The sequence below is a fragment of the Emys orbicularis genome, chromosome 21, assembly GCF_028017835.1.
Source record: "Emys orbicularis isolate rEmyOrb1 chromosome 21, rEmyOrb1.hap1, whole genome shotgun sequence".
NCBI classification, from domain to species: domain Eukaryota; kingdom Metazoa; phylum Chordata; order Testudines; family Emydidae; genus Emys; species Emys orbicularis.
In genome coordinates this window covers 7,747,816-7,762,006 of record NC_088703.1, presented here as the reverse complement: position 1 = coordinate 7,762,006, position 14,191 = coordinate 7,747,816, and the positions used below count along the sequence as shown (strand labels likewise).

At 51.8% G+C, this 14,191-nt stretch overlaps 1 protein-coding gene across 1 annotated transcript in view; it reads left to right on the top strand.

Annotated features, from left to right (window-relative positions):
- LOC135892872 (deleted in malignant brain tumors 1 protein-like) overlaps nt 1–14,191 on the top strand; it is a 246,121-nt gene that overhangs the window by 54,986 nt on the left and 176,944 nt on the right. Inside the window, exons 4-5 of the mRNA XM_065420642.1 lie at nt 7,089–7,412; nt 11,734–12,063. Of these exons, the coding sequence (XP_065276714.1) occupies nt 7,089–7,412; nt 11,734–12,063 (654 nt within the window). The remainder of the gene's footprint in view (nt 1–7,088; nt 7,413–11,733; nt 12,064–14,191) is intronic.

The following is a 14,191-nucleotide window of genomic DNA, read 5'->3' as shown; positions in this document are numbered from 1 at the left end:
GAAGTTTCAGTTCCTAGCAGCTGGAAGTTGTCTGTTGTGAATGGATCCACTGACTGTCCTTTTAAAAGATCCAGTGTGGGTAGCTTTGAGAAGGTCTCAGAGGAAGTAAAAGTTGTTAAGGAATTGAGGCAGCCCTATGACCAAGTGGCTGTGTGGGGCCAACTTGTTGGAAAGACAATGGTGTTGGAACAGGAATGTCTCCATTCTGATTTTTTCAATGAGCAGTTTGTGCTTCAGGGTCTGAGAACAGATTTGGTTACTGATGTGACAGAGCAGAGCAGTTTTATGGCTAAAGGCTTGAGGATGCAGGGGAGAGCAAGCAAACTCTCCCCGTCAGACTCTTTGGGTTTGTGTGGTATCTCTTTAAGACAGAGTCCAGCCTTGGGAATGATAGCAGTTAAGGATATGAAAACTGATGGACTGGCTCCTGTCTGTGGTAATGCAAATTACTTGCCTGGCTGGGAGAGGAAGGACTTGCTAATAGCTGTTAGCACAGAGAGCCCACCCCATCAGCCAGGGAATTCTGTTAAGCAAGAGAAATCAGGGTTTGATCCTGCAGGACAAGGAGGAAAGAGAAAACTGAATTTGGCAAAGGGAAGCCACCGGCTAACCCTAGAATGCCCAAACTCCAGTGGTATTGAGGCAAAGATGGGGCATGACAAACATGATTGTAAATGGACATTCGCAATGAATTTGGTGTTATTGCTGATGGCAATTTTTGTAACACATGTGTTGCTATTACCACAAACTGTAAAAGTGTACAATGCGCATAATCTTTTGGAGAATCCCTTGAACATGTTAAAAGGAATACCTGAGAACACAATTTATGTTAAAAGGCCTTGTTATGCTGATGTTTCACAGTTAATGCCTGTAAACAATATTGGAACTTTTCACAGGGGAAAAGACATTCCAGACCTAATGTGCTGTATGAAAAGGAAAACTGAGGCACAATACCATATTGCTTTCAGGGATAAATGCCAAGATTCCTGTACTATGAAGAACATTAATATCTGCATTTATTTGATGTTAATTGGGTTCCAAACATTTGCCCGAGCATGTATGAATAAAGTAGCTGTTTTCTTTAGCTCTTGGCAAGATCGCATGAGACATACAGGAACCATACTGCGAGAGCAGATCCAATCCACTATTGTTCTAACTAAGTTTTACCTTGAGTTTGTAAAGAGGTTCAGTCATGTTGTTGAACATGACTTTGATAAACCATTTCTGTTATACACTGGTACGGCTTCTATCCCAATACTAGCTGTAGTGAGACAGAACCCAGGATGGGGAGCTCTTGGGATGCAGTCAGTGATGTTTGTGTCATCCCTTCCTGCATCCATTTTGCGTCGGGGGTGTGACGTTATTGACATAAATTGGGACCATATAGATCATTGTTGCAACCAAGGTCCTGTAGTGGCACCCAAATCTTGTATAAAGGGGGTCAAATGGGGTGTCTTAGACAAGGTCAGGGTTTACTGGTTATGATTATGCTGTCTATATGTGTGTATCAGTTTTGTAGTTGAAGTTATGAATCTTGGCACTATACTGTCTGTATGGCAAATTTATGCTATGCTTCTGGGTGACATCCCAGACAAGCTGGGATTAGCTCTGCCTAGCCTCCTTGATGGCCCATTAAGGACCATCAGCTATACAATGGACCCATGGAGAGAAGGCAGATACGCCTTGTAACTCAGCAAAGTATGCAGGAACTGGCCCATATGACTCCAGACTCCATGTTGCTGTAATTTTCCACAGTAAGAACAAAGAGGTGTTCTTACACCTGGAAAAGACTATAAAAGGCTGATGCCTCATCTCCATTTTGTCTTCAATCCTGCTTCATACCTCTGGAGGAACTTTACTACAAGCTGAAGCTTTGAACAAAGGACTGAGGACCCATCCCAGTGGGGGTGTGTTCCAGAGACTTGATTTGAACCTGCAGTTTATTCCATCGCTGCTGCAAGCCTGAACCAAGAACTTTGCCATTACTGTATGTAATTGATTCCATTTAACCAATTCTAACTCTCATCTCTATCTTTTTCCCTTTTAAGAATAAACCTTTAGATTTTAGATTCTAAAGGATTGGTAACAGCGTGATTTGTGGGAAAGATCTGATTTGTATATTGACCTGGATCTGGGGCTTGGTCCTTTGGGATCGAGAGAACCCTTTTTGTGTATATTGGGATATTGGTTTTCATAACCATTTATCCCCATAACGAGCGGCACTGGTGGTGATACTGGGAAACTGGAGTGTCTAAGGAAATTGCTTGTGAGGTTGCGGTTAGCCAGTGGGGTGAGACCGAAGTCCTCTTAGTCTGGCTGGGTTGGGTTGCCTTAGAAGTAGAGAAACCCCAGCCTTGGGCTGTAACTGCCCTGTTTTAGCAATTTGTCCTGAGTTGGCACTCTCAGTTGGGTCCCGCCAGAACCGCATTGTCACACCATCATCTCTCTTTTCTTTAATAACTTGCCTCTCTTCTTTCAAACTAGCCATTTAAAAACAAAAATCTCTTTCTATTCTTTAATAACCTGCCAAACTAGACCTTTACCGTCCTATCTCCTTACTCAACCTCCCCAAATAACCTTTGTTTCCTTTTTTCTATAAATCTTACCCAAACTTTCTTTTTTCATCTTTAAACTCTCTCATTCTATTCTTTCAACCTTTTCCTCTAAATGTATCCAAGCACAAACACACACAACACTTCCCCTATTTAAACCCACATAAAAAATAATTCAAAATGGCTGATGGCACCAAACTTTGGCACCAACAGAAATGGGGTGGGAAGGTGGGACATAAGCCCTAAATGGGGTGTGGACACCTGTCAAAAATGCATGGTGATGAATACTATTGAGCCGTATACTACTAATGCGACCAAATCCCAGGACCATTTGCTGCCATAGTTCGTGCTGCAGCGATTCCAGACTACTTGCTACTAGCTTGGTGAAGCTAGTAATAAGACAGTCCTCCCCAGAAACTTTCTGCAAAGGCTTTCAGAGTACCTCCAGAAGAGCTTCATGGAGATGTCCCTGGAGGATTCCCACTCCATCCCCAGACACATTAACAGACTTTTCCAGTAGCTGTACTGGCCACAAATGCATCCCAAATTTTCAGGGAAAATCAAACATTAAACACTATTGCTTTTAACCCCTGTAGTGTAGTTACAAATGTGCACTCACCAGAGGTGCCTTCTCTGCCTTCAGGGTTGGGGATCCCGCCTTGGGAGGGTATTGGCTCCAGGGGGATGAAAAGGTCCCGGCTGCCAGAGAGAACGGATTCACCACTTGCCTGCTGCACATTCTCCTCCTCCTCCTCTTCCTCATTCACAAAATCCTCCTACGTGTTGCGTGAGACTTCCTTCTTGCAGGTGTTCACGGACAGTGGTGGGGTAGTGGTAGGGTCCCCCCCTAGAATGCCATGCAGCTGATCATAGAAAAGGTATGTATGGGGCTCTGACCCAGAGTGACTGTATGCCTCCTCTGTCTTTTGGTAGGCTTGCCTGAGCTCCTTGACTTTCATGCGGCACTGCTGTGTGTCCCTGTTGTAGCCTCTGTCCATCATGCCCTGTGCGATTTTGGCATATATATTAGCATTTCTTCTTTATGATCGGAGTTCTGCCTGCACAGATTCTTCTCCCCACACAGCAATCAGATCCAATGTCTTCCGTTCTCTCCATGCTGGAGCTCGTTTGCGATCCTGGGGGGACTGCATGGTCACCTGTGCTGCTGAGCTCGCCACGCTGACCAAACAGGAAATGAAATTCAAAAGTTCCCCGGCTTTTCCTGTGTACCTGGCTAGTGCATTGGAGTTGAAAGTGCTGTCCACAGCGGTCACATTGGAGCACTCTGGGATAGCTCCCGGAGGCCAATAATGTTGATTTGTGTGCTCACTGCCCCAAATTCGACCCAGCAAGGTCAATTTTAGTGCCACTCCCCTCGCTGGGGAGGCGTACAGAAGTTGATTTTAAAAACCCTTTAGGTCAATGGAACGGGGTTGCTTTTGTAGATGCAGTCATTATAAAATCGATCTAACGTGGCTAAATTCGACCCAACTCTGTAGTGTAGACCAGGGCTAAGACTACAGCTACACTAGAGAGTTTACAGCGGTGGAGCTGCAGCGATGCAGTGGTGCTGCTGTAAGCTCTCTAATGTAACCACTCTGAGCTGATGGGAGAGCTCTCCAGTTGGCTTAACTACTCCAGCCCTGTGAACGGCAGTAGCTATGTTCATGGGAGAGCTTCTTCCGCCCACATAGTGCTGTCCACACCGGTGCTTAGGTCGGTGTAACTTACATCGCTCAGGGGTGGCTTTTTCCAACCCCTGAGCAACATAACTTATACTGCAGCAAGGGCTAGTGTAGACATTGCCTAAGCTAGTTTCATGTTTTTCAAGTTGCTCCTGCCTTTTGTTCTGTTGTTTGACTAATTCAGACTGGTTTGCTATTTGAATAGCTGTGGCTAGAGTTAAATCTCTCTTCAGTTGTAGCTTCTGTGAAAGGATTTTTATCTGTTAACCCAATAACCAGCTTGTCTGTGATATTTTCAAACTTTGCATTCCCAAAATCACAGTTTTCAGCTTATATATGCGGAGCTCTTATAAAACATTCAAAACTTTCCCCTGGTTATTGAGTTTTCTGGTGAAAACAAGCTCTTCCATAAGCCACATTTCTCTGAGATATAAAGTATGCATCAAACATAGCCAGACCCCTTTCATAGTCACCTCTATGACTCTCTTCAGCAATATGAAAGGATTTAAAGATATGCTCTGCCAGCTTCCCATAGCCGACATTAAAGAAGATACCTGCGTCTCTCCAGTTTCTTTGTGCAGCTTGGCAGCAATGTGAAATCTTGTGAAATCTTGTTTCCAGTCTGTCCATGGTGAAGTTTGTGAAAGCTGAAGTTCTCTGGGGCACTGAAGAGTGGCATGGTGACAAGATCCTGCAACCGTTGTAGCTTTGTTCCTTCTATTTCTGTTCTTAGTTTACTCCAGACACCATCGTGTTCTTCTGTACCAGACATGGACTGGTCACAGAGCTTGCTTTTACACACCACGGTCCTTTAATGCTCTGCCAGATATGGCTGAGGTTAGCTTTAAAAAAGGTATTTTACACACATCGCCACCTAGTGGCTGAGTGGTATAATACAGTTTAGCACTCCATTACACAGAGTGTGGGGCTGTCACACTCCAGGTCAGGGGGAAGCCAGGCCTGAGGGGAGCAGGGTGTGGGGGTCCTTCACCGAAGCAGGTAGTGTGAAAGCAGGTGGCTTGGTTTGGAAGGGCTGGTGCAGTGTCATTGGTTCTGATGTCGCTCACCAGGTCTTGTCTTTTGCTGGCTACTTAGGGCTCTTCTGCACTGGAAACATTACAGTGGCCCAGTGGCAGCTCTGCAGCTACAGCACTTCTGTGTAGATGCGACTGACGCCGACAGGAGGGGCAGGAGGATCAATCCACCTCCCTGACAGGCAGTAGAGAGGTCACTGAAATACAACATGCACCTGAGTCTTTTCTCTCAGTGCATCAAGAGATGGCAGGGGAGAGCTCACTCAGGCCACTGCTTATATCAGCCAGTGTTTGGAGATCCCCAAGGTGACCAGCCATGGAGACAGAGACTTACCTTATCTCTTTGCTTTCTTTCAGCTTCCATGACAGGATTCCCCATGGCAGGTAAATACAAACATAGGCAGAGGGTGCGGGGGTCTGTCCGTATGTGCGGGGTGCATGCTGCAGTGTGCAGCTCTCTCATAAATTGGGGTGAGGAAGGGCAGAGTTAAGGTTATTTAATCTAGTCGTTCAAGTGTAGCACTGGAGACTTGGGTTCAAATCCTGCTTTCACCAGACTCACCCCATGGTCTCAGCCCATCACCTCCTCAGTTTCCACACCAGTGAATTGTTAACAAGGCAGGCTGTTTGGCAGAGTGAGCAGAGCCCAGGGCATCCTGGGTGTTGGGTACCTGAGGAAATGCCCCAGTCATTCAGTGTCTCAAGGGCTTACCCTTGCCCTGTAAGGGTGATTGAAATTTGGGCTCTGACAGCTCCTGGCTGAGCTGCGTCAGTCTGGGTGAGCCCAGATTTACCCTGGGGTATGATCTGCCCCAGCAGATATTTTTGCCTTTAGTTATTGTTAGAGCTGTTTCAGCTTAGCCCTGGCTGTGGCTGGTGAGTGGCCCCACCTCTGCAAAGGGCAAGTGGAGGTGCTGTGTACCTACACTGGGGCGCCGTGACACCAGCTGTGGCCTGTGAGAGGTGGGGGTGGGGTACCAGGAGCTGGGCTGCTGAGGTGCCGTCTCCACAGGAGGGTGCTCAGTTAAGCACGGCACCGGCCCTGTCTGTCTGGACGCTGTGGAATATAGAGGAGCCGAGTCAGCCCCAGTCAGGGCCAGTGGAGGCTTTGGGGAGCAGAACTACAGCCCCGTGAGGCTGCTGCTGTTGGCTCCAGTCAGGCAGGGTCATCGGGGCGCAGACGGGGAGGGAGCCCAGGCAGGGGCAAAGGGCAGTTCAGTCTCCTGACCAGTTATGTCCTTTGCCCCTCGCCTGGGAGCCGCTCAGACTGAGGGCTGGCCTGGCCTGCACACACCTGTCCTGTCACGGAGGGGAATTAACCCCAGCAGCTCATTTCACATTTTGGGCATCAGAGAGCTGCAATGGCTGCGACTTCCACTCACTACCAGCTTGGACCCAGGGCCCCAGACGTGAAAGCCCAGTGCCTGTTCCCCCCACGCCAGGCACTGCCCCTGCCTGAGCTGGGGAACTGGTGCCCTCCAAGGGAAAAGCTCCAGGTCTCCATCCCCCAACGTACTGCATCAGCTCATCCTCCTCACACAGAGTGTACTGGAGCTGTCATCCCCTGGGGGAAAAGACCCTGTGGCCCAATCTCCATCCCACAAGTCAGCCATTTCCTCATGCCTGGGGCTGGATCAGAGGTAGTGACCTCCAGAGACGAACCCCCCCAGTGTCCTATTCTCAGCCCCCCTGAGCCAGCCAGTCTGCCACACTGGGACTGAATGGGAGCCAGAGCAAACTATAGGGAACAAGCCCCATATTCCTTTCCTCTAGCCCATCCCTGAGTGTTTATTCCCTTGGGGTATTTGCAGACTCAGACATCCCAGAACTAACTCAGCTCCGACTGGTGAACAGCCTGAATCGCTGCGCTGGGAGGGTCGAGGTGCTTCACAACCAGCAGTGGGGAACCGTGTGTGATGACGGCTGGGACTTACAGGATGCAAGAGTCGTATGCAAGCAGCTGGGCTGTGGGACGGCGTTATCAGCCCCACGAGGGGCTCGATTTGGGCGAGGGTCAGACCGTGTCTGGCTGGATGACGTCAACTGTGCAGGGACAGAAGCTGCCCTCTCCTATTGTGAGACTCGGCCTTGGGGAGAGAATGACTGTACCCACAAAGAAGATGCCGGTGTTGTGTGCTCAGGTAACTTGCATCCATCACGGCCCTGTGGGTGGTGCAAGGATCGGGCTGGGAAGCTTTCAGCACAGACCCAGCTCTCCTGTCTGAGTCAGTGCTGACCCCAGTGCCCCAGCATGGGGCTAAGGGCCTGTACTGCAGATAAGGGGGTGTCAGTAGGGGGCACTCTCCATTTGCAGTTGTGCTGGCCCTAATACCCCAGTGGGAGGGATAACTCATTGGTTGAGCATTGGCCTGCTAAACTTAGGGTTGTGAGTTCAATGCTTGAGGGGCCCACTTAGGGATCTGGGGCAAAAATATCAGTACTTGGTCCTGCTAGTGAAGGCAGGGGGCTGGACTTGATGACCTTTTGGGGTCCCTTCCAGTTCTATGAGAGAGCTATATCTCCATATATTATATTATTATTATATTAGTGCGGTTCCATGGTCCCCAGCATGAGGAAGTCTTGTCCGTGCCCGCTGGGGGGCAGCTCCTCGACTCCCTCGGCCACAGGCCACACAAACCTTGACCTCAAGGCCTTGGGGAGGGGGGGTGACCTCTCTCCAGGTTGGCAATAGGCACAATTCACCCTTTAGCCCTCCGAGCATCGCCCTAGAGCACCCAGGCCCTGTCTCGCTGGGCATTCACAGTAGTCACAGATCTGCTGCTCCCAAAGGAACAGGGTCCCAAGGTGACCAGCTCCACCTCCCATCTCTGCCCCAATCAACACACAGCCCTAGATTCCTTCATAGTCACACCAAGGACAAGTGATTTCACACAGTGTAGAGATTTGAAGGGTAACAAGGAGAAGTGTTGGAAAGAAATGGTTCCATGGCCAATAAAATCATACCACGCTGACTAGAGCCTAGACTCATTGAACAAGACACTTTTCTGTCTGGGAGAGCAACGCTCACCCCACAGTCCTTCCAGGGTTTTACTCCAGGCTTGGCTGTGATCTCCTGTTCCTGAGACAAACGCTGTCAGCTGCCTCCTGGGTGAAAGGGAGCTCTTGTCCCCTCTCCTCTTTCTTTGTAGGTACAGACCATTGTCTCTTCCCAGAGGAGGTCTCTCTTCTGAGACTTGTGCTGAGGGTCCTTTGTCTTTGTAAATTCTCAGGCCCCCACTGGGCCCAGACAGTGAATACAGCCTGTCTCCTCGGATGTGCTTTGTTTTATGTGCTGATTGGCTCAGCCGCAGGGATTGCCATGGCGCAGGTGACAAGCTTCACTTCAGCACTTCTGGAGCCTGATATTCCACATTTTACATCTCTCTTCAACTATGTCCCATCCAAACATCTTGCCCCCGTTAGGTCGACCAGCAGGATGCTGGCTCACAGAGTCTCAGTGCAGAAAAGAAACTTTTTATAAAAGGAGGGAAGCCCCCAGCATTAACTTTGGAAAACACCACAAACAGGATTTATAAACATAAAACCATGAGCAAAACACCTCCCCCAGAGTATGTTGGGCAGTGTCTTTTGCCTCCGATTCTAGAGTCCAGCAACCAAACGTTCCTTTAAGGTGCCGCTCCCTTCTCCCTCCACCGCACCCCACTCAGAGTGGTTGTCCTTGGTTAGTGAAGACCCAGAGTTCAGAGGTGCACCTGTGTGAGTTCACCTCCCACCATGGGGGCGGGGAGGAGAGCGCCTGGTTCGCTCTGCTGTCTGGGTGCTGGCTCTGGTCGCAGCTGTCCTGCCAGCCACTCACCACTCTGCTCACCCTCACCTTCTGCTCCCCCGGCCTCTCTGCTGTGACCTCTGCAGGTCGCTCTCTTGAGGCTCCACCCAGTGATGAGCTGCCAAAATGTTAACAACCGGTTCCCTCCTCCTCACCCCACGAGGGGGTCGTGGTCCGCCCCCGTCCCCCGGGACTCCTGCCCCATCCAACCCCCCGTGTTCCTTGACGCCCCCCAGACACCTGCCCCATCCACCCCCCTTCCCTGTCCCCTGACTGACCCCCGCTGCCCCATCCAACCCCTCATCTCATTCCTGATGGCCCCCCGGGACCCCTGCCCCATCCAACCACCCCTTCTCTCTGTCCCCTGACTGCCCCTGGAACCCCTGCCCCTGACTGCCCCCCACTGCCCCATCCAACCTCTGCTCCTTCCTGACTGCCCCTCGGGACCCTTGCCCCCATTCAATCCGCCCGTTCCCTCCCCTCTGACCATCCCCACCACCCCCCTGAACTCCCCTGCCCTCTATCCAACACCCCCTCCCTGCTCCCTGCCCCCTTATCACACTGCCTGGAGGTGGCTGGCAGCACTACAGGCGCGCCGCTCGGCCAGGGCTGGGGCCAGGCTGGAGCTGCTCGGCCAGGGCCGGAGCGGGTCGGCCGGGGCTGGGGCCGGGGCAGAGCAGGTCGGCCGGAGCAGGTCAGCCGGGGCCGGGCCGGAGCAGGTCGGCCGGGGCTGGGGCCAGGGCTGGGGCCGTGCCGTGCCTCCCTGGAACCCTCCTCGCACCCCCCCACCCCAGCTCACCTGCGCGAAGCCGCCACTTGCTTCATAGCCCTCCCAGGCTTCCCGCGTGAACAGCTGATTTGTGGGAAGCAGGGGAGGGGGAGGAGAAGAGGGGTGTTCAGGGGAGGAGGCATAAGTGAGCTGAGGCCGGGGGCGGGGCGGAGAGCTGACGGAGCTTTACCAGTTGTTAAATTTAAAAGCCCTTTTAGAACCAGTTGTCCTGTGCGGACAAATTTAACAACCGGTTCCTGCGAACCAGTGCGAACTGGCTCCAACTCACCACTGGCTCCACCCAGCTCTCAGTGACTGCCAGCTCTTACTTGGGAAACCTCAGTGCTGAAGCAGGCTGGGCAGAAACACTGTCTCACAGCAGGTGATTTCAGCTCTAGTGATCACTGGAACCAAAAAGACTCCTAATGGAGCCTTAATTAGCTCTATCTTTGAAGAGTGGTGAGGGGCAGATTAAACCATCCCTAGACCTCTTATACAGAGCCCACACACCCATCTTCATTCCCTCTCACTCTTGATAGGGGTCTGGTGTCTGAGCCCCCTGGTTAGGGAGTTCAGTTCAGTTGTGGGTGACCCCCTCAGTCCACGCAGGCTAAGCACAGTTCTGCTGCCCTTTACTCAGAGAATCAGGACAACAACATTTCACTACCCCTGCATTCAAGTACTACAGTGATTTGTAACCCAGCACCAACCAACAACAGCTCTGTCTGCTGGCTACCTAGGCAGAGTGGGTGTGTTCATGTAAACACAGTCTGGTCCTGAAGCCTTTTCCCCATCCCCAGCTCATCACTAGGTGTCATGGGAGAGCTCATTCCCACCTTGCTTACCTCTAGCTTGTTCAGCCATCTGACTGTGCGACCTCAAGGTCCAGTCTTCTAACGGGGATCTCCTCCACCACGTGTGACTGCCTGTATTGCTGCCCCACAGGCACACTGAGAAGATCAGGCTAAGCCATGTTTCTGCATTGCAGCAATTCCTCTGGCCAGTCCAGTCAGGGGTTCGTTAAACCTAGCCCAGGATCTGCGTCCCAGGGTGTAAATGGGCAGATACAAGTTAGGGCTTCTGAAAATCCATCAGCACGCCAGTGTCTCTATCCCAGAGCTGCTGCCCCTCTGTGAGGACACAGCTGTCAGCCCAGCTCTGTCAGCATTCATCTGAGACTGGTACTGGGCTGGCAGCACTAGACACGAGTGCAGCAATGACTGCCACAAAACGATGTTGCCAAGTCAGTTGTGGCAAGTCAGCAGGAACCGCAGGGGCAGGTGTTTGCTTCAGGAGGGGGCCGATCTGCTTGTAGGGAGTGTGCATTGCCTCTGCCCTGGTCAGAACCATTGTCAGCCTGGTGCACAGCAGGTTCCTGCCAGGCGTCCCTGAGCTCCAGGCAGTTCTAAGGGGGATGGACTCTGGGTGACATTTTCAGGGAGCTATGGAGCCAACACATATAAATTCGATGCTGATGTCAGGCAAAGGTAACCACTAATGACACCGGTGACTGTGTTCAGCTCCCAGTCACCAAGATGCTTATCCCAGCCTCTGCCCCACAGCACTGCAGCGAATACCAGCGCCAGGATTGAGGGTGTAAATCTGCTCCCCAGGAGGTTCCTGCCAGCAGTGCGGGGGGTGATCTTTCTAAGTGCTCTAGTGGGAGCAGTAGGTCAGACTGAAGTCCAGTCTGCCTAACTAGGTGAGTGCTGGCTGGGAGGGGAGAGAACAAACTTCAACATTGCGCAAGTGATTAGCCTGGTCGGGGTGGGGAGCCCTTCCCAGGCAGTGGCTGTGTGCAGAGACCGGTCAGACCCATCAGCGGGAGGAGCTATGTTCCCCAGTGACATGAGAGATCAGATGCACAGGAACCTCCCTGAGTGTTTATTCCCTTGGGTGTTTGCAGATTCTGGCATCTCAGAAGTGGCTCAGATCCGACTGGTGAATGGTTCGGGTCGCTGCGCTGGGAGGGTTGAGGTGCTTCCCAACCAGCAGTGGGGAACCGTGTGTGATGACAACTGGGACTTACAGGATGCCGGAGTCGTATGCAGACAGCTTGGCTGTGGGACGGCGTTATCAGCCCCAAGAGAAGCTCAATTTGGGCGAGGGTCAGACCATATCTGGCTGGATGAAGTTCACTGTGCAGGGACAGAAGTTGCCCTCTCCGATTGCAGGGCTGAGCCTTGGGGAGCCAGTAACTGTGACCACGGAGAAGATGCCGGTGTTGTGTGCTCAGGTAACTTATTTCCATCACATGACAGTGGGTGGTGCAGGGATCGAGCTGGGAAGCTTTCAGCACAGACCCAGCTCTCCTGTCTGAGTCAGCGCTGCCCCCAGTGCCCCAGCATGGTGCTAAGGGCCTGTGCTGCAGGTAGGGGTGTGTGAGTTTGGGGCGCTCTCCGTTTGCAGTTGTGCTGGCCTTAAGGCCCCAGTGTGGTGTCATGGGCCCCTAGCATGAGGAAGCCTTGTCTGTGCCCGCTGATGGGCAGCTCCCCAATTCCCTTGGCCACAGGCCACACAAGCCTTGACCTCTAGGCCTTGGGGAGGGGGGTGACCTCTCTCCAGGTTGGCAATGGCACACTTCACCCCTCGGCTGTCCGAATGTCCCCCTGCAGCACCCAGTCCCTGTTCTGCTGGGCATTCACAGCAGTCACAGATCTGCTGCTCCCAAAGGAACAGGGTCCCAAGATGACCAGCTCCACCTCCCATTTCTGCTGCAATCAGCACACAGCTCTAGATCCCTTCATAGTCACACTAAGGACAAGTGATTTCACAGAGTATCGAGATTCGAGGGGTACCAAGGAGAACGGTTGGAAAGAAATGGTTCCATGGCCAATAAAATCATACCACGCTGACTAGTGCCTAGACTCATTGAATGAGATACTTTTCTGTCTGGTAGAGCAACGCTCACCCCACAGTCCTTCCAGGGTTTTACTCCAGGCTTGGCTGAGATCTCCTGTTCCTGAGACAAACGCTGTCTGCCGCCTCCTGGGTGAAAGGGAGCTCTTGTCCCCTCTCCTCTTTCTTTGTATGTACAGACCATTGTTTCTTCCCAGAGGAGGTCTCTCTTCGGAGACTTGTGCTGAGGGTCCTTTGTCTTTGTAAATTCTCAGGCCCCCCACTGGGCCAAACAGTGAATATAGCCTGTCTCCACAGCTGTGCTTTGTTCTATGTGCTGATTGGCTCAGCCGAAGGGATTGTCATGGCGCAGGTGACAAGCTTCACTTCAACACTTGTAGATCCTCATATTTTATATTTTACATCTCTCTTCAACTATGTCCCATACAAACATCTTGCCCCTGTTAGGTTGACCAGCGGGCTGCTGGCACTTGGTAGACAGGGGCGGCTCCAGGCACCAATGCAGGAAGCGCTTGCCTGGGGCACGAAGCCGCGGGGGCGGCCTGCTGGTCGCTGTGAGGGTGGCAGTCAGTTTTCCTTCAACGGTATGCCTGCAAGAGGTCTGCTAGTCCCGCGGCTGCATTGGCAATTTGGTGGCGGGGACGCCGAAGGCGCGGCACCGGTGGACCTCCCGCAGGCATGCCGCCAAATCTGCGTGACCAGCAGACCGCCCACAGGCATGCCACCGAAAGCCGCCTGACTGCTGTGCTTGTGGCATCAAAAAACATAGAGCTGCCCCTGTTGGTAAAGACCTCACATACCACCTTTGGTGAGCTATTGTGCATATATCTGACCCAGGGGATCCCTGTAGAACTCTAGGCATCCCTGTGCCCTCTGCCAGTTGGTGTCTACTTATCTCTGGGCCAGACTCCTCTGCGGCACATTGGGGACCTGGGTAACTGCAGCTTCCACTGGTTGAATTTGGTGTCAATGGAGCCTGCAGCAGCTCACTCAAACTAAAAATCCAGGGCCAATTTCTCAAGAGTCCGGTTCCTAATCACTGTGTTCCAGCAGATTTGCATTTCAGGGAATTAGTCCTGAAGTTGTAACTTCCCCAAGAGCTGGACACAGGAGACGCAATTCTTCCTCACTTCCTGCCCTACACAGCCAAAATATTTCCCTGTCCTGTTTCTCAGCTGTCCTACCCCAGAAGTGGCTGCATGTCAGTGGGGGGAGTCTTCTTCTCTTGTGTATGTCACAAGTCGATATCTATGTAATCCTTCTGCATGTGACGTTGGAAGCGACCAGGGCCAGGTTCAATATCTCGGGGTTCCTTTCTAGCAATATAACACAGATCTGGCTTGAGCACCCACCCAGTAACCTGGGACAATTACACACCATCCCCCGTGTGCTTCTACAAGGGAAAGTTTCCTCTGTTGAAGCACAGAGTCTCAGTGCAGAAAAGAAAATTTTTAATAAAAGGAGGGAAGCCCCCCGGCATTAACTTGGGAAAACACCACAAACAG